At 39.8% G+C, this 23,487-nt stretch overlaps 2 protein-coding genes and 1 pseudogene across 2 annotated transcripts; 2 read left to right on the top strand and 1 right to left on the bottom strand.

Moving 5' to 3' along the window:
• The first annotated feature begins 4,128 nt into the window (after positions 1–4,128).
• On the top strand, positions 4,129–4,727 carry LOC127137422 (translocon-associated protein subunit alpha-like; annotated as a pseudogene).
• A 10,409-nt stretch (positions 4,728–15,136) lies between these two features.
• Positions 15,137–17,847, bottom strand: LOC127137420 (uncharacterized). Its single transcript, XM_051063884.1, has 3 exons — positions 16,630–17,847; positions 15,380–16,544; positions 15,137–15,277 (listed from the first exon to the last, which is right to left on the bottom strand). The coding sequence occupies exons 1-3, from the start codon at positions 17,160–17,162 to the stop codon at positions 15,137–15,139; spliced, it is 1,839 nt and encodes a 612-aa protein (XP_050919841.1). The 5' UTR covers positions 17,163–17,847.
• A 582-nt stretch (positions 17,848–18,429) lies between these two features.
• LOC127075463 (7-deoxyloganetin glucosyltransferase) lies at positions 18,430–20,447 on the top strand. Its single transcript, XM_051016928.1, has 2 exons — positions 18,430–19,230; positions 19,422–20,447. The coding sequence occupies exons 1-2, from the start codon at positions 18,720–18,722 to the stop codon at positions 20,357–20,359; spliced, it is 1,449 nt and encodes a 482-aa protein (XP_050872885.1). The 5' UTR covers positions 18,430–18,719; the 3' UTR covers positions 20,360–20,447.
• The last annotated feature ends 3,040 nt before the right edge of the window (positions 20,448–23,487 follow it).

Below are 23,487 nucleotides of genomic sequence, written 5' to 3'. Positions count from 1 at the left end.
TGTAAAATCCCACTTTCATCCCATTGGCAGAGTTAACCCTTTGTGCTCATCCTATCGATGACTGGTTACCTTTCTGTGGCTTCTACCTACAAACTGGTAGTTGTAAGTCCTATCGTTGTGGTTCTCTACCTACTAGCTGGTAGTTGTAAAATCCCACTTTCATCCCATTGGCAGAGTTAACCCTTTGTGCTCATCCTATCGATGACTGGTTACCTTTCTGTGGTTTTCTGCCTACAAACCGGTAGATGTAATCCCCTCCTTGCAGTTATCAGTATCCAGCTTGCGGTATTGATACTCTTTTCCCCTCTGGATACTTGCCTTGATCAAGCAGTATTGTCCCCAGTGGGTTTTCCCCTTTCTTTTGGGTATTTGCTCCAAGTTGGCAACTTTTATCCTCTTTTGGTTGGTCATCTTTTGCATGCTTAGTCCTGGTACCCTGATGCCTTTCTTTTCGGTCGATTATTCATTTGACAACCTACAACCCGGTTATGGGTAATCTTCCATGCGAGTGTACTATCTGCATTTTGACGGCTACAGATAATATATCTCATGCACTCTTTGGTCAATCTTTCGATTGTTATCCCCAGCATAGGTCCTTGGCATGCGTGTCGGCTCACGTATCACTGTTTTGTTATCTTCGCCGATGCTGATAGACATGAAGAATTTTCCGGTGTTCAGACCGAGGCGGTATTCAGACCGAAGTGGCGTTCAGGCCAGTCTTTCCCGATTTTCAGATCGAAGAAGTTCTCAACAATCAGGACGAAGAACTTATGGTATTCAGACCAGTTTTCCGGTGTTCAGACCGAGGCGGTATCCAGACCGATGCGGCGTTCAGGCCAGTTTCCGATTCCAGATTGAAGAAGTTCTCAACAATCAGGACGAAGAACTTATGGTGTTCAGACCAGTTTTCCGGTGTTCAGACCGAGGCGGTATCCAGACCGATGCGGCGTTCAGGCCAGTTTCTGATTCCAGATCGAAGAAGTTCTCAACAATCAGGACGAAGAACTTATGGTGTTCAGACCAGTTTTCCGGTGTTCAGACCGAGGCGGTATCCAGACCGATGCGGCGTTCAGGCCAGTTTCCGATTTTCAGATCGAAGAAGTTTTCGACGATCAGGTCGATGTACTTATGGCATTCAGGCCAATTTTCCGGTGTTCAGACCAAGGCGGTATCCAGACCGAAGTGGCATTCAGGCCAGTTCCCGGTATCCAGACCGAAGTGGCGTCCAGGCCAGTTTTCCCGGTATCCAGACCGAAGTGGCATTCAGGCCAGTTTTCCCGGTATCCAGACCGAAGTGGCATTCAGGCCAGTTTTCCCGGTATCCAGACCGAAGTGGCATTCAGGCCAGTTTCCGATTCCAGATCGAAGAAGTTCTCAACAATCAGGACGAAGAACTTGTGGTGTTCAGACCAGTTTTCCCGGTATCCAGACCGAAGTGGCATTCAGGCCAGTTTCCGATTCCAGATCGAAGAAGTTCTCAACAATCAGGACGAAGAACTTGTGGTGTCCAGGCCAGTTTTCCCGGTATCCAGACCGAAGAGGCATTCAGGCCAGTTTCCGATTTCCAGATCGAAGAAGTTCTCAACAATCAGGACGAAGAACTTGTGGTGTCCAGGCCAGTTTTCCCGGTATCCAGACCGAAGTGGCATTCAGGCCAGTTTCCGATTCCAGATCGAAGAAGTTCTCAACAATCAGGACGAAGAACTTGTGGTGTTCAGACCAGTTTTCCCGGTATCCAGACCGAAGTGGCATTCAGGCCAGTTTCCGATTCCAGATCGAAGAAGTTCTCAACAATCAGGACGAAGAACTTGTGGTGTTCAGACCAGTTTTCCCGGTATCCAGACCGAAGTGGCATTCAGGCCAGTTTCCGATTCCAGATCGAAGAAGTTCTCAACAATCAGGACGAAGAACTTGTGGTGTCCAGACCAGTTTTCCCGGTATCCAGACCGAAGTGGCATTCAGGCCAGTTTCCGATTCCAGATCGAAGAAGTTCTCAACAATCAGGACGAAGAACTTGTGGTGTCCAGACCAGTTTTCCCGGTATCCAGACCGAAGTGGCATTCAGGCCAGTTTCCGATTCCAGATCGAAGAAGTTCTCAACAATCAGGACGAAGAACTTGTGGTGTTCAGACCAGTTTTCCCGGTATCCAGACCGAAGTGGCATTCAGGCCAGTTTCCGATTCCAGATCGAAGAAGTTCTCAACAATCAGGACGAAGAACTTGTGGTGTCCAGGCCAGTTTTCCCGGTATCCAGACCGAAGTGGCATTCAGGCCAGTTTCCGATTCCAGATCGAAGAAGTTCTCAACAATCAGGATGAAGAACTTGTGGTGTTCAGACCAGTTTTCCCGGTATCCAGACCGAAGTGGCATTCAGGCCAGTTTCCGATTCCAGATCGAAGAAGTTCTCAACAATCAGGACGAAGAACTTGTGGTGTTCAGACCAGTTTTCCCGGTATCCAGACCGAAGAGGCATTCAGGCCAGTTTCCGATTTCCAGATCGAAGAAGTTCTCAACAATCAGGACGAAGAACTTGTGGTGTTCAGACCAGTTTTCCGGCGATCAGACCAACATTGATACTCTCATGCTTAGTGTTCAGACTAATGAGCGGCGTTCAGGCCATGGGTATTTCTGTGTTACCATTTATTTTGGTATCTAGGTCAACTTTCTGTTTCGGTACTCAGGCCGATTTTTCACCGTACCAGACGGACCCTTCTTTCGAGATTTGCTTCTTTGCCGATTCCGACATACGGATTCAGGATCAAAATCCGGGTCTTCTTAGTATTTAACCATCTCCCACTTTGATCATATGAAGAATACACTGCTTCATATTCTCTAAGTTGAAGACGCTTAAATAGGGGCAGCTGTCATACCCAGATTTTGGCCCTGAATTTTTCTTCCCATCAATCACTCGTTTGCATTCTTTCTTCACTCACACTTCATCCTCAGTTTATTATCGGGGAACGGTTTGATTACAATGCTATTGAGTCCCAAACATAGGATTTTGCGGAGGGTAGCATGTTTTAAGGGTTGATCTGCATTTGAATCTTAAGGTTTCTGATATATTTTTCAAAACATGGATGGAGTGCTTTTCTGGTCAAGTTGCCACAAGTTTTGTTTGTTTTCATTTCAAGAATTGCTCAACTGGCAATTCCTCATACTTGGAGAATTTCTTCCGGATTCCTTTGTTAATTGTACTTAATTGCCCATTCTCCTTTAATGACCAGCACAGTCTGTGTGATGCATTGTTTTGTCTGAGAGAAGTGCCGCATCTTTAAGGAAAATGTACAATGCATTGCTGACCCAATATCCAGTCTAAACATCTGAACAATCCACATTCCATTTCATTTCTCCCTTCAACATTGTGATTTTTGAACCAGGGTGTTCCTAGTTTCTCCTCATTGACAATTGGTTCACCTTTACGCATGCAGTATTCGAGTATTTTCTGTTGTTGTTATCATCTGCACAATTTTAGTGTTTCCAGTGAATTATTATGGTTATGACAGGATACGCAAGGACCTACCTTTTGAGTCACTGGAAGCCTTTACCATTGAGAATGTCCAGGAAGGATCCAAATAGCTTTGGACTCATTGTCTTGCATTGTACATCATATCATTGACAACATGCTCACTTCTTTACTTTGAATACAAGAGCATTACTAATTTATGCCTAGGACATGTCACTGGATTGCCTCCAAAACCAAGTCAGTTTGCAATTCTTGTCCGAGGAATACCTTGGTCCTCCGAGGATTCATACTGCGAAGCCGTGAAGAAGTTTTTCACATATTACCACCCAACAACATATTTGTCACACCAAATAGTGTATAAGCGTGATGCTGTTGAGAAGATAAAGGTCAGAGGAGAGTGGGCAATGTTACTTTTGTGGGGGAACCAATAGTTTTAGGATTATTGCAAATGAAACGGATAGTATACATTCGAGAAGAGGCATACTTAATTTTAAAAAAAAAAAGTTTAACATGTGTGATCCAAGCAGATTTCCAAGTCACACTTCTTACAATTTCTGGTTCAGCAGTGATGTCTTCAAAACATGAAAAAATAACGGTTACATTAATTTATGCGGTAGTTATACAGGCATACAGACGCAACACAACACAACGCTAGAACCACCCACATGGCACTCATCAACAACTTCTGGATTCTCTCCATCCTTCTCCTCCTCATCGCTTCCCCACTCCTCCAAGTTGTTAGGTGTCAGTCAGATGAAGTTGCAGAGGATGCTGGTGAAGTTGAATGACATCGGAATTGTTGGTGATGAAACCGACGACGCTCAAGACTTTGCGGATGGAGGCTTTCCTTCTGCTCCGGGAGTTGATACCATCTGTGTCTTCCTTAAGAAAATTGCAAGATTGGTAAAAGGTGGTGAAGAGGCAGAGCTGCTTGTTGGTCTAAAAAAATGATGGGCAGTCAAGTTTGAATGTCATCGCTATTAAGGCTAGTTTCCCATACATATTTTCTGTCAGCAAGTTCTTGCAACCTGGACCGTTTGATCTTGTGGGCACCATTGTCTATGAGATGGACCAACACCCATACCAAAACACCTTCTTTAATGGAGCAATTGAAGTTGTTGAACCTGGTGTTTTATTCAGCATGGAATTTGCTCTTCTTTTTACTCTTGGAACTGCACTTCTTGTCCTGCTGGGGCTATGGATTAATGGTCAAATACAAAACCTTAAGGAACCAGAACTCCTCCAGCCGGAAGAACAACCGTGACAGTAAGAACAACCTGCAATAAAACATATCCAAAAAAAGGCCATTCAGTTTTGATTAAAGAAGGAATACAGCAGAAAGATATCATCTCTTGGAACACAATGTCAGCTGGTTATGCTAGGCATGGATTTGGCAGACAGGCTTTACCGGTGTTTGATTCAATGAAGATAGCAGGTTTTATACCTGACGAAATTACCATGGAAAATTCAGTCAGAAATACTCCATAGGCCTAATGCAGGCAAGAAGTTCAATTGCTAAGGATAATGTCACGTTGGCGTTCTTTCGGCTTGCAGTCATACTGGCATAACTGATACGGGAACTGAATATTTTATGCAATGAACCATGCAGCCACCAAGTCTTTCTACCTGTTACAATTCCCCTGTTAGTACATAATACAAGATGAAATATGTAGCATGCTTAACCAGGCCATCTTAATGCATAGATAAAACAGTTTAGGAACAGAGCACCTAACCACCTGCATTACAAGCAAGTACTCAATAGAGCAGTGGTCTCATGACTTCTGCAGTGAGTAACAACCTATGGAAGTTACAAGAACATTACCACATTGCTACTTAAATTGTCATGACAACATCATCAGAACAACAGTTGGCATCACAAATTGAATAACTTTGTTCTCTGCGAAACATGGCAACTCATGACCAAGAGGTTGGCCACATGATGAAGCAAAAGCCAAGGCATGCATCCAAAACCAAGTTCAGACCAATACTCTGAATTCACTGCAGTAAAAGCAAAATGGCAACAGTAAAATTTCAAGAGGAATTCCCAATTTGGTATCCAGACAAAATAGAGGGAAAAAGCTTGAGTGCAATTTACCGGTTCTGGTTTAGCATCAAGTAAGGCCAATCCTGACTGAGCACATGAAGAGGGGATTTGACAGAGACCTCTTTTGATCTCCAAACCCTAATTTGCAAACATAAATAGAGAGAAAGAGGAATCAGAGAGAATGGGAGGCGGCAAAATAGAGATATAAACCCTAATCCAAAAATACAGAAGAAATCAGTGAGAGGAAAATCGGTGGCTACAATTCAAAAAGAAAAAAAACCTTAAAGATCAAGAAGAGGAGGAGGTAGACCGACAGAGCGAAAATACTCACTTCGGATATACTTTTCATCAGGATACCACCAAAATCGTAAGCCTCCGGTAAATTTTCTCTCTTTCATTTATTTTTTCTAACCTCCAAGAAGGTAGAAACTCCGCTTTGCTTCATTGATTCTTGGTTTTCGTTTGTTTGCTTTGTCGGCTTTCTGCTTGCGATTCGAGTGATTCTTTTGAGCCATAGCTCGCTCCCCTTTTAGATCCAGAAGGTTGTGTCTGTGTTGAAGTTTGTTTTGAGAACTCTCAATGCCGTTTTTCATGATTAGTGGTGTACGGATCTAGCTGGTTTTATCAGCCGTCACTGTTTTAAGCCTGCGAGTGTTGGGAGGAGGATTTGTGTTTTGGGACTGGCACCATAGCATTATTGTCATTGATGACATTCATCTCCCTTGCTAACCCTTCATAACGCCGCCAGATTAACCGTATCCCTTGTCCCGTCACCCAACAGCCATGCGGCTAGGGTGACCTTCGGGATCCTTTCTCTATTCGCACGTGAGGGTATTTTGGGATTGGGTCTTTTTTTTGACCCGAGTTTGGGAATTTAGGATTCTTGGGCCTTAGTCAAACTCCCAGGCCAGCGGCCCATGCTTGGCCATTCTCGTTCTCCTCCTTGGGGAGTTCTCGTTTAGAGTTTAGTTTTGTTTGGTCTTAGTATAGTAGCAAGCAAGTCTTGGCTTGGTGGAAGTGGAGATAGCTCACTTCCTCTTTGGTCCTGGGTTTGATACCCAGGTGTGATGTTTTGGTTTTTTTTTAACATTTTATTTAATTCTCACATTTAACTATCTAGTCTGACTACTTAACTAACATATTTCTATTGTTTATTTATTTTTTCTATTATGTTATTTTTAATATGACTTAGGTGATTCCTCTTTCTTTGGGATTTATGTGAATTATTTACCTTTTATGTGTGAGGATCATGATAAATCATCTCATTTTCATTAATAAAAAGAAGAACCATTCAAAAATAATAATGATAAGATCAAACAATTCTCGATTCAGTCGAGCCCTTTTTTTACACCCTTGTAAGTCGATTGCTTTTTTAAGCATCGCCATCAACCTCACATAGCTTACTCTTGGGCTTTCTTACAATGAGCCGGTTTCTTTGCACTTACACTCATACATTGTTTAATGCTGTATTATTCCATTCTTTGATTATTTGATTTGATCATATACTTGTTTATATCTTAATTGTTTGATTAACTGTTGCCTACTTGTATGATGTATGAGGCATATATTTATATTGCTTGATTGCCATGACAACCCCCATTCATAACAAATGTATCCCTCTCCCATGAAATGTATAATATTCTTTCATTCTTTATTCATCTGTTAATACAAGAACTAAAAGGAACATTCGATAACCATTTCAAAACAAGACCAAAACCTCGATCCAACGTCGAGTAATCATTTTTCAAAACCTAACAGAACCAGCACGTATTCATCCACCCTTTTGTAAGTCGATTGCTTTATGCATCGCCATCAACCTTGTAAGTCGATTGCTTCATGCATCGCCATCTACCCTAATCCCTAACACTTCTCCTTGCTCCATTCGTCGATTCTTGCTCCGATTAGGTAGCACCCGTTAGATAGAACCCTTTGTATGATAACATAGGTAGGATTCCCTTATTCTTTTATATGATAACATAGGTAGAATTCCCATATTCTTTGCATGCCAACATTAGGTAGATATTCCCATTTGTAAATCCTAATACCTAAGTACATATTGCATGACAACTCTAGGGCAGAGCTTCCCCCTTTTCTTTTAGACCTTTCCGAGCGTCTCCGATCTTGTGGCATGTAGTCCGTTCTATTGCAAAGAGGTAACTGCCTAAGACTCGATTCAGCGAGCTGCGACACCTACTGCTAGGACGTGAACACATTGCCCACTCTCCTTTGACACAACTGGTGTCTTCCTCTGTAAGTCCGTGTTCAGATGGCAACCCCTATAAAGGGGAACTACATCGCCCTGATCCTTGTTCCAGACGAGGTATGTAGGCAGGAGGTCGTGCGAGACCTCTCCGGGCACTTTTCCCTTTTTTTGTGTGTGTTTGTCGGACAGTTGCTAGGCTCGAGTTCCCGACTCCTTAGCGATTTGTTGTTTGTTTGTGCTTGTTGTGTGCTTGGAAGCTGATGTAAGCCCATCGAGTGGCATTCGGGTTCCAGTGTGGGTTTGTTGGGTTCGGATGCTGATGTAAGTCCAGTGATTGGCAGTCGGGCTCCACGTTTGCCCTTTTGTGTGTGTTTTGGTTCGGATGCTGATGTAAGTCCAGTGATTGGCAGTTGGGCTCCATGTTTGCCCCTTTGTGTGTGTTTGGTTCGGATGCTGATGTAAGTCCAATGATTGGCAGTCGGGCTCCACGTTTGCCCCTTTTGTGTGTGTTTGGTTCGGATGCTGATGTAAGTCCAGTGATTGGCAGTCAGGCTCCACGTTTGCCTTTGCCTGTGTTTGTTTGTGTGCGTGTAGCCGAACTACGGCAACTCTGATTCTCATGTTCAGATGAGATACGTAGGCACAAGATGCGATGTCTTGCCGAGTTTGACTAACGACTAACAACTAATCCTTGTTTGCTTTCGCCCTCGTTGCGATCCTTTCTCTCGCCCTCGTTGCGATCGAGACTTTCCTTTCTCTTGCCCTAGTTGCAATCGAGACCCTTTGTTCCCATAGTTAGGCTGAACTACGTTTTTTGCTCTGATTCTCATTCCCGTTGAGATACGTAGGCATAAGACGCGATGTCTTAGCGAGCACACTTATCCTTCACCCATAGGAACCCGAGCTACGAAGACTCTGATTCTCATATTCAGATGAGATACGTATGCAGTGGATGCGACATCCGTGCGAGTCATTTTTCTTCGACCCCTTCTTTTAGTAAATAGTACATTAGATAAACATACACCCTTTAGACAGAAACAACAAGAGTGGATCCCGTAGAGTACTACGGATGCGTAGGGGTGCTAATACCTTCCCTTCGCATAATCGACTCCCGAACCCAAGATTTGGTTGCGAGACCTTGTCTTTTCCTTTCCTTTCTCCAGGTTTACTTCGAGCGTTTCCTTTCCCTCCTTTGGGATAAATAACGCACGGTGGCGACTCTTCTGTCATCTTTTCTCGCCGGTTGTTTTTTTCGCATACCGTATTTTTCGGGTTGCGACACCTCATATCTTGGATGATGTCTCTTATCCTGACTGTATCAGAAGTTTGCATCCTCTTTACCACATGCTTGGCCACCCACTTTGAGCTAGCAGACTTGTTGTTCAAAACCCTAGCACATGTGTGCTTATGTACAAGTGTTTTTATAGCAAAAGTCTCCTTGTGGCCCACCTTAGAGCATAAGACTAAAAACCCACATTTATGCTTACACACCACCCTTACCCTATCTCCCTCATTTTTCACAAAAGAAATTTCCCTCCCATTAAGCACTGACCACTCACGGATAGCTGCCCTAAAGTCATCAAGTGTGTTGAATTCCATACCCCACTTGAATATAAAGTCTTTGTTTAGATGCTCTTTCCTAAACCTAGCATACTTGGGCCTTTCTTCATCACAAGAATCATCTGGGTCAGAACTATTCAACTCATCACTATAGTATACATCATCTGAATCCATACTCTTATTGGGCTCCTCCATACTGTTATTGGGCTCCCACCTAATAGGCTTAGTAACATCTATTCCTTCAAAACCATCAAAGTAAGCAGTAGCTCTTTCATCTTCACTGTCATCTAACCCCTCTACCTTCTCCTCATCTAACCCGTCAATTCCATTATCAGGGGGGTGGTCATCATCATTCACACATTTAGGTTCCCTATCAGCAGGGTCCATGTTCCCAGTACTATGTTCAACATACAAATCTCCTTTCACATTCATTGCACTAAAGTATAGAGCAAAATCATCAACAGCATCATCATCTTTCCTAATCAGAAAAAAACCATCTTGAATTTCTAAAACTTTTGTCCATACCCTAACACAATCAGCCTTATACCCTAACCTACTCAACAACTTCTCAATGTTATCCATGTTCCAATTTGAAACATGTATCCCATTAACTGTCGTATCCGTACCCCCTCTGTATATAATTTCTTCTTCAAAAACCCTGTAAAATTCACCCCCATGGTGGAGTGTAACACTAAAGTGTTGTGAATCCTGTCAATATATTATACCCACATGTCAAAGATTGTTGATTTCAAAATTTTACCCTACGACATTGATGAACTTCAAATTTTTACTAACCTCGGACTTTGGACACTTCACTGAGCTCGTCTTCACTGAGCTGGATCGCTTCTTCGTATTCGCTGAGGTTGTCTTCATCTTCGTCTTCACTGCGGTCGTCTTTCTCGTTTGCTTCGTTCCCTGCATTCTTCTTCTTCGTCTTCGTCTTCCCCTGGAAATTTCGTCTTCGTCTTCCCTGCTATGTTCAGAACCCTAATTTTCTAAGGGGGTATTTGAAATTAAAAAGTGTAAAATGACACATAATCACTTTAACAAAATTAAAAATATGCCAGGTGTAGGACCTCTTATTAGATTCCATGCCACCTGGATATTAGGGGGTTCTATGAAGGAATCTACATAACATAAGGGGGGGTTTACAAAAAATATTTTTACAGGGGGGTAATCCTAAACTCGCTAACATTACAGGGGGGAAAAGTGTATTTAACCCATAATTTTGAGGCATGTTATCTTTGATGAAATTCAATTTCCCTTCACCAAGATACACTCCCATTCACCTCACTCTTATCAATTCCTAGATGATGACCTTCACCCCTACCTTATACATCAGCGGCAAAATCAAATTTCACCACCTGTTGCACATAATCGACCAACACCCACAATCCCAATTGACCAACCACTACCCTCAATAAACCAACAATCGTCATCTTCTACCTCTTCGATCAACACACCCATTACAATAAACTCTCCATCACCACCATCAATTCAACCGCATCCACCTCCACCTACACGGACCATCACCACCCGAAGCATGAAAGGCATTGTCAAACCCCACACGATATTTAACTTATCAATCTCTCACTCTGACCACACCATCTCTCTCATACCTAAAAACCCCAAACTAGCCTTATTAGACCCGAATTAGAAATCCATAATGCAATCTGAATTTGATTCTCTTATTCGAAATAAGATGTGGGATTTAGTTCCTCATCCTTATGATGCTAATCTTATTCGATGTATGTGGATTTTTAGGCATAAGAAAAATTCTGATGGCTCCTTTGAGCGTTATAAGGCTCGTCTTGTAGGTGATGGTAGGTCACAGGTTGCAGGTGTGGATTGTGATGAGACTTTTAGCCCCGTGGTAAAACCCCGCTACCATTCGAGCAGTGCTTACCATTGCTCTCTCCAAATCCTGGCCTATTCATCAACTGGATGTCCAAAATTCCTTTTTACATGGTGATCTTCATGAGACTGTTTACATGCATCAGCCATTGGGTTTCCGCGACCTTCGTCATCCAGATTATGCATGTCGGTTGAAGAAGTCATTGTATGGTCTCAAGCAAGCGCCTATGGCATGGTACCAACGTTTTGCTAACTATGTCACCACCATTGGCTTTCACCATAGCATATCAGACCACTCCCTCTTCATATATCGACAAAGTTTAGACATAGCCTACATTCTGCTGTATGTAGACGACATCATCCTCATCACCTCCACCCAGGTCATTCGCCAATCAATTATGTCACTCTTAGCATCTGAGTTTGCAATGAAGGATTTGGACCCTCTGAGTTACTTTCTAGATATTGCAGTATCTCGTCACCCTGATGCATATTACTCAGTCAAAGCACTTATGCTTTAGAGATCATTGAACGTGATGGCATGACGTCCTATAAACCATCAGCCACTCCTGTTGACACCAAGCAGAAACTCAGCACCTCCTCCGACACTTCTTATGAGGATCCCTCCTTGTATCGGAGTCTTGCAGGGGCCTTACAGTATCTCACCTTCACTCGACCTGATATATCATATGTTGTTTAACAAGTTTCTCTTCACATGCATGCCCATCGCACGGAACACATGCTTACTCTTAAGCACATTTTGCGCTATGTTCAGGGCATCTTATATTTTGGACTACACTTATCCTTATCTCCCATTACAAAGCTTATCTCCTACATTGAGGATGATTGGGGTGGATGTCCTAACACCAGACGTTCTACATCTAGTTACTGTGTTTTTCTAGGTGACAACCTTATTTCTTGGTCTTCCAAAAGGCAGCCAACTCTCTCTCGTTCCAGTGCTGAAGCCGAATATAGGGGGATTGCCAATGTTGTCTCTAAATCATGTTGAATTCACAATCTTCTCATGGAACTCCATTTACCTATTCCCCATGCCACTTTGGTGTATTGTGACAATGTTAGTGTCATCTATCTATCTGGTAATCCTATGCAGCATCAGCGCGCTAAGCATATTGAGATGGACATTCATTTTGTTCGGGAAAAGGTAGCTCGTGGTCAGGCTCGCGTCCTTCATGTTCCCTCAAGACATCAGATCGCAGATATCTTTACCAAAGGACTTCCTCGCATTCTCTTTGATGATTTTCGGACCAGTTTAAGCGTCTGTGAACCTCCCGCTTCAACTACGAGGGTGTGATAGAATATAATATTTTGTTATAATTAGTCATAATTAGTTTCCTATAATTATGTTGTATCATAATTAGATAGTTGACCAAATGTTACACATTGATGTATATATATTCTATTCAGATCAATGAGAAAGACATGATTTCCATTATCTTACCGTTCTTGTATATACACATTCTGGAGGCTTATACCTTCTTAGAATGTTGAATTTTCAGTAGTAAACCTATTGAACTGAGCTCATAATACCGGTTTTGGGGAGGAATGCATTGGGCAATTGTGAGTTGTCTTGGGTGAACACCAAATATAGACATCCTTGGAGGAAGCCTGAGACTAGGTAGAGTGAATTGCATAGTCGATGAGAATGGAGCTTCCCTAGCTATTGTCTCTAAAGTCACAAGAACTTATTTTGTATCTGAACCATAAGTATCTTCAATGGTTGGTGCATCTTGATCTTCTATGGGAAAACTTTACCCCGTACCCCTACAATTATACCCACACCCCTACATTTAATTTTTTTTTTACCAAAATACCCTCATATAAATAGGGTATATTTTCCATTTCTAATTTTTTTTACCATTTTCGTCTCAAGAGTTCCGGAAAACAAAAAATTTCAATTTTTGCCATTGTAAACCGGAACACTCAGAGTAAGTCTTCCGGTTCATGAAATGTATACCGGAACACATGTGTAAAGAGTTCCGGTTTGTTGCCTTTAGGGGGCACTGAATCGGAAGTCTTTTAGAAAGTCTTCCGGTTTGGTTTGTTGTATACCGGAAGTCTTTCTTAAAGACTTCCGGTTTGGATGATCTGTACCGGAACTCTTTAAAAAAGTGTTCCGGAAGTCATCCTTTTATTTTATTCACCGGAACTCTTCTTTGAAGTGTTCCGGTACGTTTTTTTTTTCTTAAAAAAAATTTAATTATTTTTTTTAAAAAAAATTTTACAGTGGTTCGAAGACGAGGTGCAGATGGTAGGATTCCAGTCCGCACGTTAGACCGGGGTGCATCTTCATCTGCAGCTGAGTCGGCTGGATATCCAGGAGGGCCGTAGGATACGTCTCTTTTGGTGAAGTACGAGCATCATGTTGCTCGACATTTATGGTTCGGTGAGGTAAGTAAACGGGATGTATTTGAAAATGAATAATAGTTGAATATTTTATATTGTGTTTTCTAATATGTGTTTTAATTGTTTTTAGGAAAGAGGTCCAAAGAAAGAGTTGAAGGTTGCTGGACATGGATTGAAGTTGACTTCTAGGGTTCCATTGGCTCTTCCACCACAGATGGAGAGTTGGGTATCTAGATCTGGTTTATCTTCACTGCAGAGAACCAGTCTGAACAAGATAGACACAAATCTTGTCTCTACATTTGTGGAAAGATGGCATCTAGAGACATCTTCATTTCACATGCCGTTTGGTGAAATGAGCATTACTTTAGATGATGTCTCATGTCTGCTTCACCTGCCCATCAGGGGTATCTTCTGGAGTCCTCAGGATGTGACGGAAGAGGTAGCTGTTGAACTTGTTGTTGACTACCTAGGAGTGTCACAGGGTCAGGCACAGTCACATGTTCGTAGCTGCAGGGGGTTGTATTACAAGTTGGAGTGGTTATACGATTTATTCGTACAACATAGAGCTGCTTCCAGCTGGGCATATGCAACCAGAGCATATCTATTGATGTTGGTGGGTTCCATCATATTTGCCGATAAGACCTTTACACTTGTAGAGGCACGATACCTCCTCCTGTTTACGGACTTGGATAGATGTTCAGGATATAGCTGGGGAGCAGCTACACTAGTTACCCTATACAGATATCTTGGAGATGCGTCCATGTACAGTTACAAACAGCTCGGTGGATATCCTACTCTCCTACAGGTATATAATTTAATTTTGTTTATTAAGTGTTGGATTCATTTTATAAAATATGTTAACTTAATTTATTTTATTTATTATGTTTGTATTTTGTAACAGTGCTGGATTCACGAATACTTTCCAACTGTTGGAAAAAAGAGGGGAGAATTGGAAACCTGCTGATAACGGTGGTCTTCCCCGAGCGATGAGATGGTCGTATAGGCAAGGAGTCCTGAAGGTTGATGATTTACGACCTATTTTGGACGAGCTGACACTTGCCGACGTCATATGGCGTCCATTTGAGGATCATAGAGCATGGCGTCTATTTGATGAGATATGTCTTTACAGGGGCTGTTTGAAGTGGGCTGAAACAGTTGTTCCATACTTGCCTGACAGATGTTTACGTCAGTTCGGGTATAGGAAGTATGTTCCATCCCCACCTCTGGATTGTATGATGGCGACGAATATTGATGTTGATTGGATTAGTTACCATCTGAGTGTTATCGCTGTGATCGGTCCATCTACCCTGGCCACCACTCCATATGATGTAGAAGATGGTTATCTGGAGTGGTATTATTGTGTTTCGCATCCACGGTTGGTCCCTCCCCATCGTGACGATCCTAGAGAGGTACCAGTTCCTGTATATGACGTCGGGTCATCTGATCCTGATTGGGCTCGTGTATCTACATTGATTCATCACTATCTGAGACAGGTTAATGCCGAAGAGGAAGATCCACAGTTTGCTGATTTATTTGAAGCTTTGCATATTTCTCGTTCACATTGATTTATGTATTAAGTTTTAGGACTGAATATAATAGACATAATATAAAATTCATGTTTTTATTACATATTTATGTTTTGAGTACATATTCATGCTAATACATGTGTAAGTAATTGACAATGTTGCATACGTCCTGCAAATCCTAACATCCAAGTAGTTGCTGTATGAGAATGAAATTTCTTCCAATCTAATGTGACCGGTGGCAATGGAAACCCCTCTTTCATGTTAACCTGATAAAGTAAAATAATTAAAATATTAAGTCATATAACATAAAATATTAACTGAAATAATGTAGTGAAATAATTAAAATATTTAGGCATATAAATACGTACTTGAACCCAATGATTGTGGTTAACAAAACCAATGCAATAAATAGAGACATTTGGTGAATGTGAACTTGTCATCGGAAAGAAAGTCATGCACGGATTGCCTAAACAAACAAGTACAACATTATAGCGATTCGCTATCAAGTAACCCATATCTGGTAGACTCAACCATTTTTCAGGTCGCTGCGAACCAAATGATTCTATCATCAAAGATTCTCTCACTTCTGACAACCGATTAGAAAATAACTTGTCATACAAAGTTGACCTATCCTTGTCTATTATTTCCAACCCCAACTCTCTGCAAACCATTGGCCAACCATCCTCACCATATCCATGCAATGATGCAATGACTCTAAATCCACAATTACCATCTGATTCAACATTAACTACATCTTCAATGTATGACCTAATATGATTAGGAAATTGAAGAATGAATTGTGGTTGCTTCTTTGATAATTTTATCTTCTTCGAAGTCTGTGATGGTTGAGATTGCCTTTGTGAAGATTGAGATGCCTTATCAACATACTCATGATACGAATGGTCCCTATAAACATCATATTCTGCTGGTTTTTTCCCTTTCTTCTTCACTCCTCCTTTGGTTTTTAGTTTCTCAGGTGGTAGACACAATGGAGTCATTGTTGGGTATGCTACTTCACATACCCTACTCTTTAATGCCCTTTTCCCAATAACATTTAATGACCTAAATCGTCTCCACAATTCATCCATTGCAGAAGTCATATCCACCTCTGATCCATCATCTTCACCTACCTCTAACTCAACTTCCATAGTTAGTTTCCTCCAATGAACATGAACAACATCAATGGGTATCGGTATACCACCTAGTGTGTATCTTCCTAACTCACAAGCACAAGGTAACCCATAAGATGTTCTAAGAGTACAACCACATATTTGCCTGTTAGTTCCAACATAATCAACTCTCAATAACTCTTTAGCAATACGTCTCAAAGCAGCTCGAGATACGGAACCACGCAAATAACCATAAAAGGGACTTACGTGCGCTTGCTCAACTTCGTAAAAACTCTTTTGAAAAGAAGCTCTAATGTTTCCCAGTTGTAACCTCAAGTTGTTATTCATGGCTTCCCAACATTTGACCATGTCACCTATACTGTTTCCTAACATCTGCTTTAACTTCCAATGAGCAGATTCAACCCTAAAAATATTGAAAATAACACATAAAAAATACATAGAAATAATATCACATATAAAAATAACACATAAAAAATTATAAGACGTACCGATTAGTCGTTGTGTTACCCAAATGTAGCACTCGATTAATCCATGCTCCAACAAATATATGCCTATGTGGAGTCAACCATGTGTCTTTCACATAATTAATAAATCCACTATAATCAACACATGTTTGCTCAAGTTGATGCAACCATTGACCATACTCAACCTCATCACTAGCCCAGACAACTTCCATCCATAATGTGTGTATCATCTTTTGCAGGTCATTCACCACATGTTGTTTGCATTTGACACCAACGTTTTTGTTAATGTGAAATCTATATAGCAAATTAATCGACCTGGGAAATACAATTTCAATTGCTTTCATCAAAGCAAGATCTCTATCTGTCAAAATCACTTGTGGACACATGTCTTTCTTCACAAACAACTCTTTTAATTTCTCCAATACCCAGCAAAAATTCTCTGTTTGCTCAGACTCCATATACACAAATGCAACAGCAAAAGTCAACTCGGTCGATGTCATGCCAACAATTTCAAACAAAGATTGTCTATATTTGTTTGTCTTGTAGGTGCTATCCATAACTAACACAATCGGAAAAATATTCAACAACTTAACTGAATCAGGATGTGCCCAAAATATCTCTCTCACCACTTCCGAGTCATCCTTTTTTCTACTCCAATAGACATAGTCTGCATCCTCAATAAGCTTAAACAGATGTTGTATCTCATTCCTAGAACCTCTTATCTCTTTTTGTATCACACTCTTATGCTTGTATACTTGCACAATCCGAGTGACATTCTCAGGATATCGGTCTTGCAAGGAAAGCAATATGTGTCTAGGTGGTACATGTCTCTTTGCCAAATCAGCGACATGTTGCTTCTCATCTATGGTCAACCTACCAATAAACGAATGACCTTCTAATCTATCAGGTAAACCATGATTATGTAACCCACATTTTACATCAATCTTCCAACCAGATCCATCTTTCGCCGGAGTCAACCTGATTTTAAATGGGCATCCACATTTCTTGGACGCGCTTTGGGTACCACTATCAGCAATCTTGTGTTTCCCACCTTTATCACAACCAAATATTAATTTGTTACTTCTCCCTCTCTTCCCCGTTTCAGTATCTGAACGACTGATAATAATAGTTACTTTATTATCGATTCCAACCTCTTTAATCTATCTGATAACCTCTTCTCGTGTACCAAATCTTCCCATCGTTATAAACGCATGAGTAGTATCTACACATATTTGGGGAAGATTTTCCATTCCTGCAAAATAAAAAACAGATTAAAAAAAATAAAATAAAATAAAAAAAGCAAACCGGAACAGTTCTTGAAAGAGTTCCGGAACACATATCATACAAACCGGAACTCTTCTCCAAAGAGTTCCGGTATGTGTAAATTTGTTCACCGGAACTCTTTCAAGAAGTGTTCCGGTTTGTAAATCTTTTCTGATTGAACCGGAACACTTTCATAAAGTCTTCCGGTTCATTGTTTTGTGTGTTCCAGAAGTCATTCTTGAAGTCTTCCGATTTGGGAAAAATACATACAGGAAGTCTTTTTGCAGGAGTTCCGGTGCGAGGGGTCTGAAACGTGTAATTTCTGAAATTTTCAATTGAATGGTAAAAATGAAATGGTAAATTGGTTAAAACCAATTAAGGGTAGAATGAGAATTTTTAAAATTTTATAGAGGTATGAGGCTAACTAGAGGAATACAAGGTAAAATTTTCCTTCTATGGCACCAAGTGGAGAAAGTTGTCTTATGCCAAATCTTCTATCTTGAACCAATTGTCTCGATGTTAAAAGTCCAAGACAGATGAATTATCCATACATACAAATTACACAAGGATAACTCTCATCTGTATTCTAGTAAGATAATGATCCGTTTAGCAAGAGTATTATATACTATGGCCGGTCCAATATTCTGTTGCTTTACATGACAAAATAATATATTCAGAAATATGTAAGGTTATGTACTCTGAATCTTTCACCTTTGTTTGTTTTTCTTGTTCTTTTTCGTTTGAATATTTCTTAATCATCATTGTTTGAAATTGGCCTTTTGTGTCTATTAAAGAAAAGAGCTATACCCACCCACTCTAACAATGCATAGGAAAAAAAAGGCATCTCAGAGATGAATAACTTTGCAGAAACAAAACCACATGCAGTGTTAACTCCATATCCACTTCAAGGCCATATCAATCCAATGTTACAACTAGCAAAACTACTTCACCTTAGAGGCTTTTATATAACCTTTGTAAATACTGAACACAATCACAAACGCTTGCTCAATTCAATGGGTCCAAAAGCCTTTGATGGTTTCACTGACTTTGACTTTAAAATCATCCCAGAAATGAATGGTGATGGTGATGTTAGTCAAGACTTGCAATCTCTTCGTGAATCAATCAGAAATAATTTCATCAACCCTTTTCGCGAACTTGCCGCTAGACTTGATGACTCTGCCAAATCTGGTCTTATACCTCCTGTTACATGCTTAGTTTCTGATAGTTTCATGTCAGTTACCATACAAGTTGCTGAAGAACTTGCACTCCCAGTCGTTCTCCTTGTCCCATCTAGTGCTTGTTCTTTCTTGTCTGCTTTACATTTTCGTACACTTATTGAGAAAGGTGTCATACCACTCAAAGGTAATAACAATCTATGCTCCTCTTTTTTATCCTTGCGTTTTAAACAAATGCTGCAACAATGCAAGCTAAACATAAAGGTTGTGATGTCTTTTTGAGGTTGTATCAGTTATATTTAGTTGTAAATTTATTTATAATATCAAAATCGTGACACTGGTGCGAATATTATTGACTTTTGGAATTAATATATACAGATGAGAGTTATCTAACAAATGGATATTTGGACGCTAAAGTTGATTGGATTCCAGGATTGCAAAATTTTAGACTGAAGGATCTTCTTGCTTTTATAAGGACAACAAATCCTAATGATTTGATGATAGAATTTATCATTGAAGTAGGAGATAGATTTGGAAGAGTCTCTGCTATTCTCTTCAATACTTGTAATGATCTTGAGAGTGATGTTATGAATGTTCTCTATTCTATGTTCCCTTCTTTATACACAATTGGCCCTTTTGCTTCTTTTTTAAATCAATCTCCAAATGATCACTTGGCATCTTTAGATTCCAATCTTTGGAAAGAAGACCCCAAATGCTTTGAGTGGCTTGATTCGAAAGAACCGGGATCTATTGTTTATGTAAATTTTGGAAGCACGACGGTTATGTCTCTAGAAAAACTGTTGGAATTTGCTTGGGGTTTGGCCAACAGCAAGAAACCATTTTTGTGGATCATTAGGCCTGATCTTGTCATTGGCGGTTCAGTAGTTTTTTCGTCTGAGTTTGTGAATGAAATTTCCGATAGAGGCCTAATCGTTGGTTGGTGTCAACAAGAGAAAGTGTTGAAGCACCCTTCAATTGGTGGATTTTTAACTCATTGTGGATGGAACTCGACGATTGAAAGCATATGTGGTGGAGTGCCGGTGTTGTGTTGGCCATTCTTTGCTGATCAACCAACAAACTGCAGATACATTTGTAAGATATGGGAGATTGGGATTGAAATTGACAGCAATGTCAAGAGAGGGGAAGTGGAGAAGTTGGTGAATGAATTGATGGTGGGAGAGAGAGGAAAGAAGATGAGGGAAAAGATAAATGAGATGAAGAAGAAAGTAGAGGAGGATACTAGACCTGGTGGTGGTTCATACATGAATTTGGACAGATTGATTAAGGAAGTGTTGCTTAAACAAAATCAAACTTAACTGACTTTTTCTGCAAAGCAATAATGTAAAATTTCATAATGTAAAATCAAATATGGGATTAAATAGTATCTCGATTTCATGACACTTTCAAAAAGTTAGCTATGAGTTTGTGTTGTCATCTTCGGTCTTAGTATGTAATCAGTTATAAATAGAGGATGAGAAATGTTGAATTGCAAAGATTCTTGTTGAATGTATTTGTCACGTTTGGAAATTCGAAAATCATACATAGATTGTCATGTCTCGAAATAATCTTCCTGGTGCACTATGAAATTTTTTGCAGCAAATTTTACAGATTTTGCTAATTTCCAACATTTTTGCGGACATATTTGCGATATTTTCTCCAAATTATAGTACTAAAAGTTCAAAATAGTACTGGTGCACTTGTAAGTTGACATCGGGATTTCTTGCGAAATTTACTGAAATTTTTCCTATAGATTGTTGTTTGGCAGTAAATTTCGCAAAAATATCCTAAACTTTATCATCTCCTATGGTCTTTTCTAAAAATTATAGTATCAGATTTTAGCTTCATAATAAATCCCATTAATAATTTTTTTTAAGTGAAATTATATGAATAACATGGTATAGGATATAAATGGTATAGGATGCGTCTTCCTAACAAGAGTGTTATTGAAAATTTATACAATTTGAGAAAAATACTTAGGGTGTAATGAAGAACACCCTTATGAATTTATTGGATTGGAGATAATGAAGAATGAGTTTGTGAGTTTATCGTGTTAGGTTGTTGATTTTATTTGTAGTGATGATGGATATAACTTTAATTTTTTTTTTAATTATTAATAGTTAGTAATTTTTTATTTTTTAAAATATAGTTAGAATAAAACAAAAAAGAGTTAGTATTTTTTCAATTATAATTAAATAATTAAATTAAATTAAAAATAATAATCATATGAATTTGTTTTAGTCTAGATAAGTCTAAGCAAATCAAATCACCATTTGAGAGAAAGAAAAATCAGAGATCGAGGAAGAAGATGAAGTGAGAATTTGATTCATTGATTGATAATGGAAAGTAGTTGAAGATTTAGATTTATAGTTGCACTAACTATTAAAGTTAGTTATGCAATGTAAGCACCTCTAACTAACTCTCCAAGACCGAAAAGAAAAAGATACATGAAGTGAACTCATCATCATACATGATCATGCAACTCCATGCATGATGGAAAAAGATACCTTGCGCCATAAGTCATTTGTACTCATCTGATCTTTTCTTCTATGAGTTATATCACACACACAAGTTTGAGATTGGTAAATGTCTACCAAAGCAAACTTGGACAAACATTCAAAGAAAGTTCAAGGACTAAGAGTCTTGTGAATACATCATTCGCTTGATCTTGAGATGAAACGGGAAGCAACATTATAACACCAAGTTTCTCTTTAACTAAACGACACTCAATATCCAAGTGTTCCGTGCGTTCTTGAAAAAAGGGATTGACAGAAATATGTAGCGCGCTTTGATTATCACAATATAGAATTGGGAGACGTGATGGATGTTGCTTGAGGTCTTGAAGAAGAAAGAAAAGTTAGTGATGTTCTCTAGTAGCTGAAACTAGGGTACGATACTCAGCTTTTGTAGAGGAACAACTGATTGTGATTTATTTTTTGGATTTCTATGACACGGGAGACTGACCAATGAAAAAACAATAATCGGATATAGAGCATCTAGTATCAACGCATCTACCCCAATCTGCATCACAGAATCCAAAGATTTGTAAATCCGAAGATTGGGACAGAAAAATACCTCTAGTTAGGGATCGTCTGAGATACCTCAAGACGCACATAGTTACATGATAAAGAAGTTCAGTAAGAACACTCATGAACTAACTTAACTATATTTTTCTACTAAATTCATATGTGAAAGTAACTAAATTCATATGTGAAAGTAATAAAATGTCTACTACCTTCATTTGATGATGGTTAATTGGTCCACAGCGTACGAGTTATAGTTTGGTAATGGATCTCCATGAGACATGTTTAGGGATGGAATCCCTATGTTGTTTGCCAATCACACAACCTGAGCATATATCATTCAATTCCTTCAAAGCATGCAAGTCTTTCACCAAGTTTGTTTTGTCACAAAAGTGTTGAGCCCTTTGAAACTCAAGTGACCATATCAGCAGTGCCACAAATAGCTATTGTCTTCTCAAGCAGTAACAGGTAATAAACATCTGTAATGACCCGAGTTCTTCCTCATATGCACAGATTTAAATTTCCTCTTCCCATGACTGGTATCTTAGAATCATTTCCAAATTTGAATGATTCTCTAAAAGAGTCATCAAAATCAAATAATCATTTCTTAGTTTTTATCATGTGATTGCTACATCCAAAATCAAGGAACCAAACCTCTTCTTTGACATTGGTACTTACATGATCTTGAGTCATGAGTAACAATTCTTCATTATCATCGAATTTTGATAGTGTCATATCTTGTGACGCTAGAAGCATTCTATAAACTCCCTTTCAACTTCTTGATCCTACATGCCTTCTACCACGACCAAAACCCATCTTGATCCTACATGCCTTCTACCACGACCAAAACCCATTATGGAGTGAGACATATCGCTTCTCATCTTTCTCTTTATGGTAGAAGCATTCTATAAACTCCCTTTCAACTTCTTGATCCTACACGCCTTCTACCACGACCAAAACCCATTATGGAGTGAGACATCTCGCTTCTCATCTTTCTCTTCATGGGCCTTCATTTTGTGTTCATGCACAAGCTTTTCAACTCATCGATGGATATAGTAGTGACATTAATGGATTCTTCGATGGAGCATACAACATAGTCAAATGATTTCATCCATCTTCTCCCTATGAGAAGTCATATTGTTGACAACTTCAAGAGTTCTTGCAAAGTAGTCATTAACAGGTTCACTTTCAACCATACCAAGGATCTCAAAAAAAATTGAAGGGTTTGCAGCAAGACACGTTTCACCTCGGTAGTGCCTTGATACTTCTTGTGAATGGAGTCTCAAATATCTTTTGTTGTGTGTCGCACCAAAGTTGTCTCTAGGATGGAACGATCAGTGGATTGAAACAAATAGTTCTTCACCTTCAAATCTATGGAGCGACCATGACATCATCTTCAATAAAACTCCAATACTCCTTTGATC

The sequence above is a fragment of the Lathyrus oleraceus genome, chromosome 4 (genome assembly GCF_024323335.1).
Source record: "Lathyrus oleraceus cultivar Zhongwan6 chromosome 4, CAAS_Psat_ZW6_1.0, whole genome shotgun sequence".
Classification (NCBI taxonomy): Eukaryota; Viridiplantae; Streptophyta; class Magnoliopsida; order Fabales; family Fabaceae; genus Lathyrus; species Lathyrus oleraceus.
Note: the sequence above shows the minus strand (reverse complement) of the source record. Positions and strands in the feature narration are given on the sequence as shown.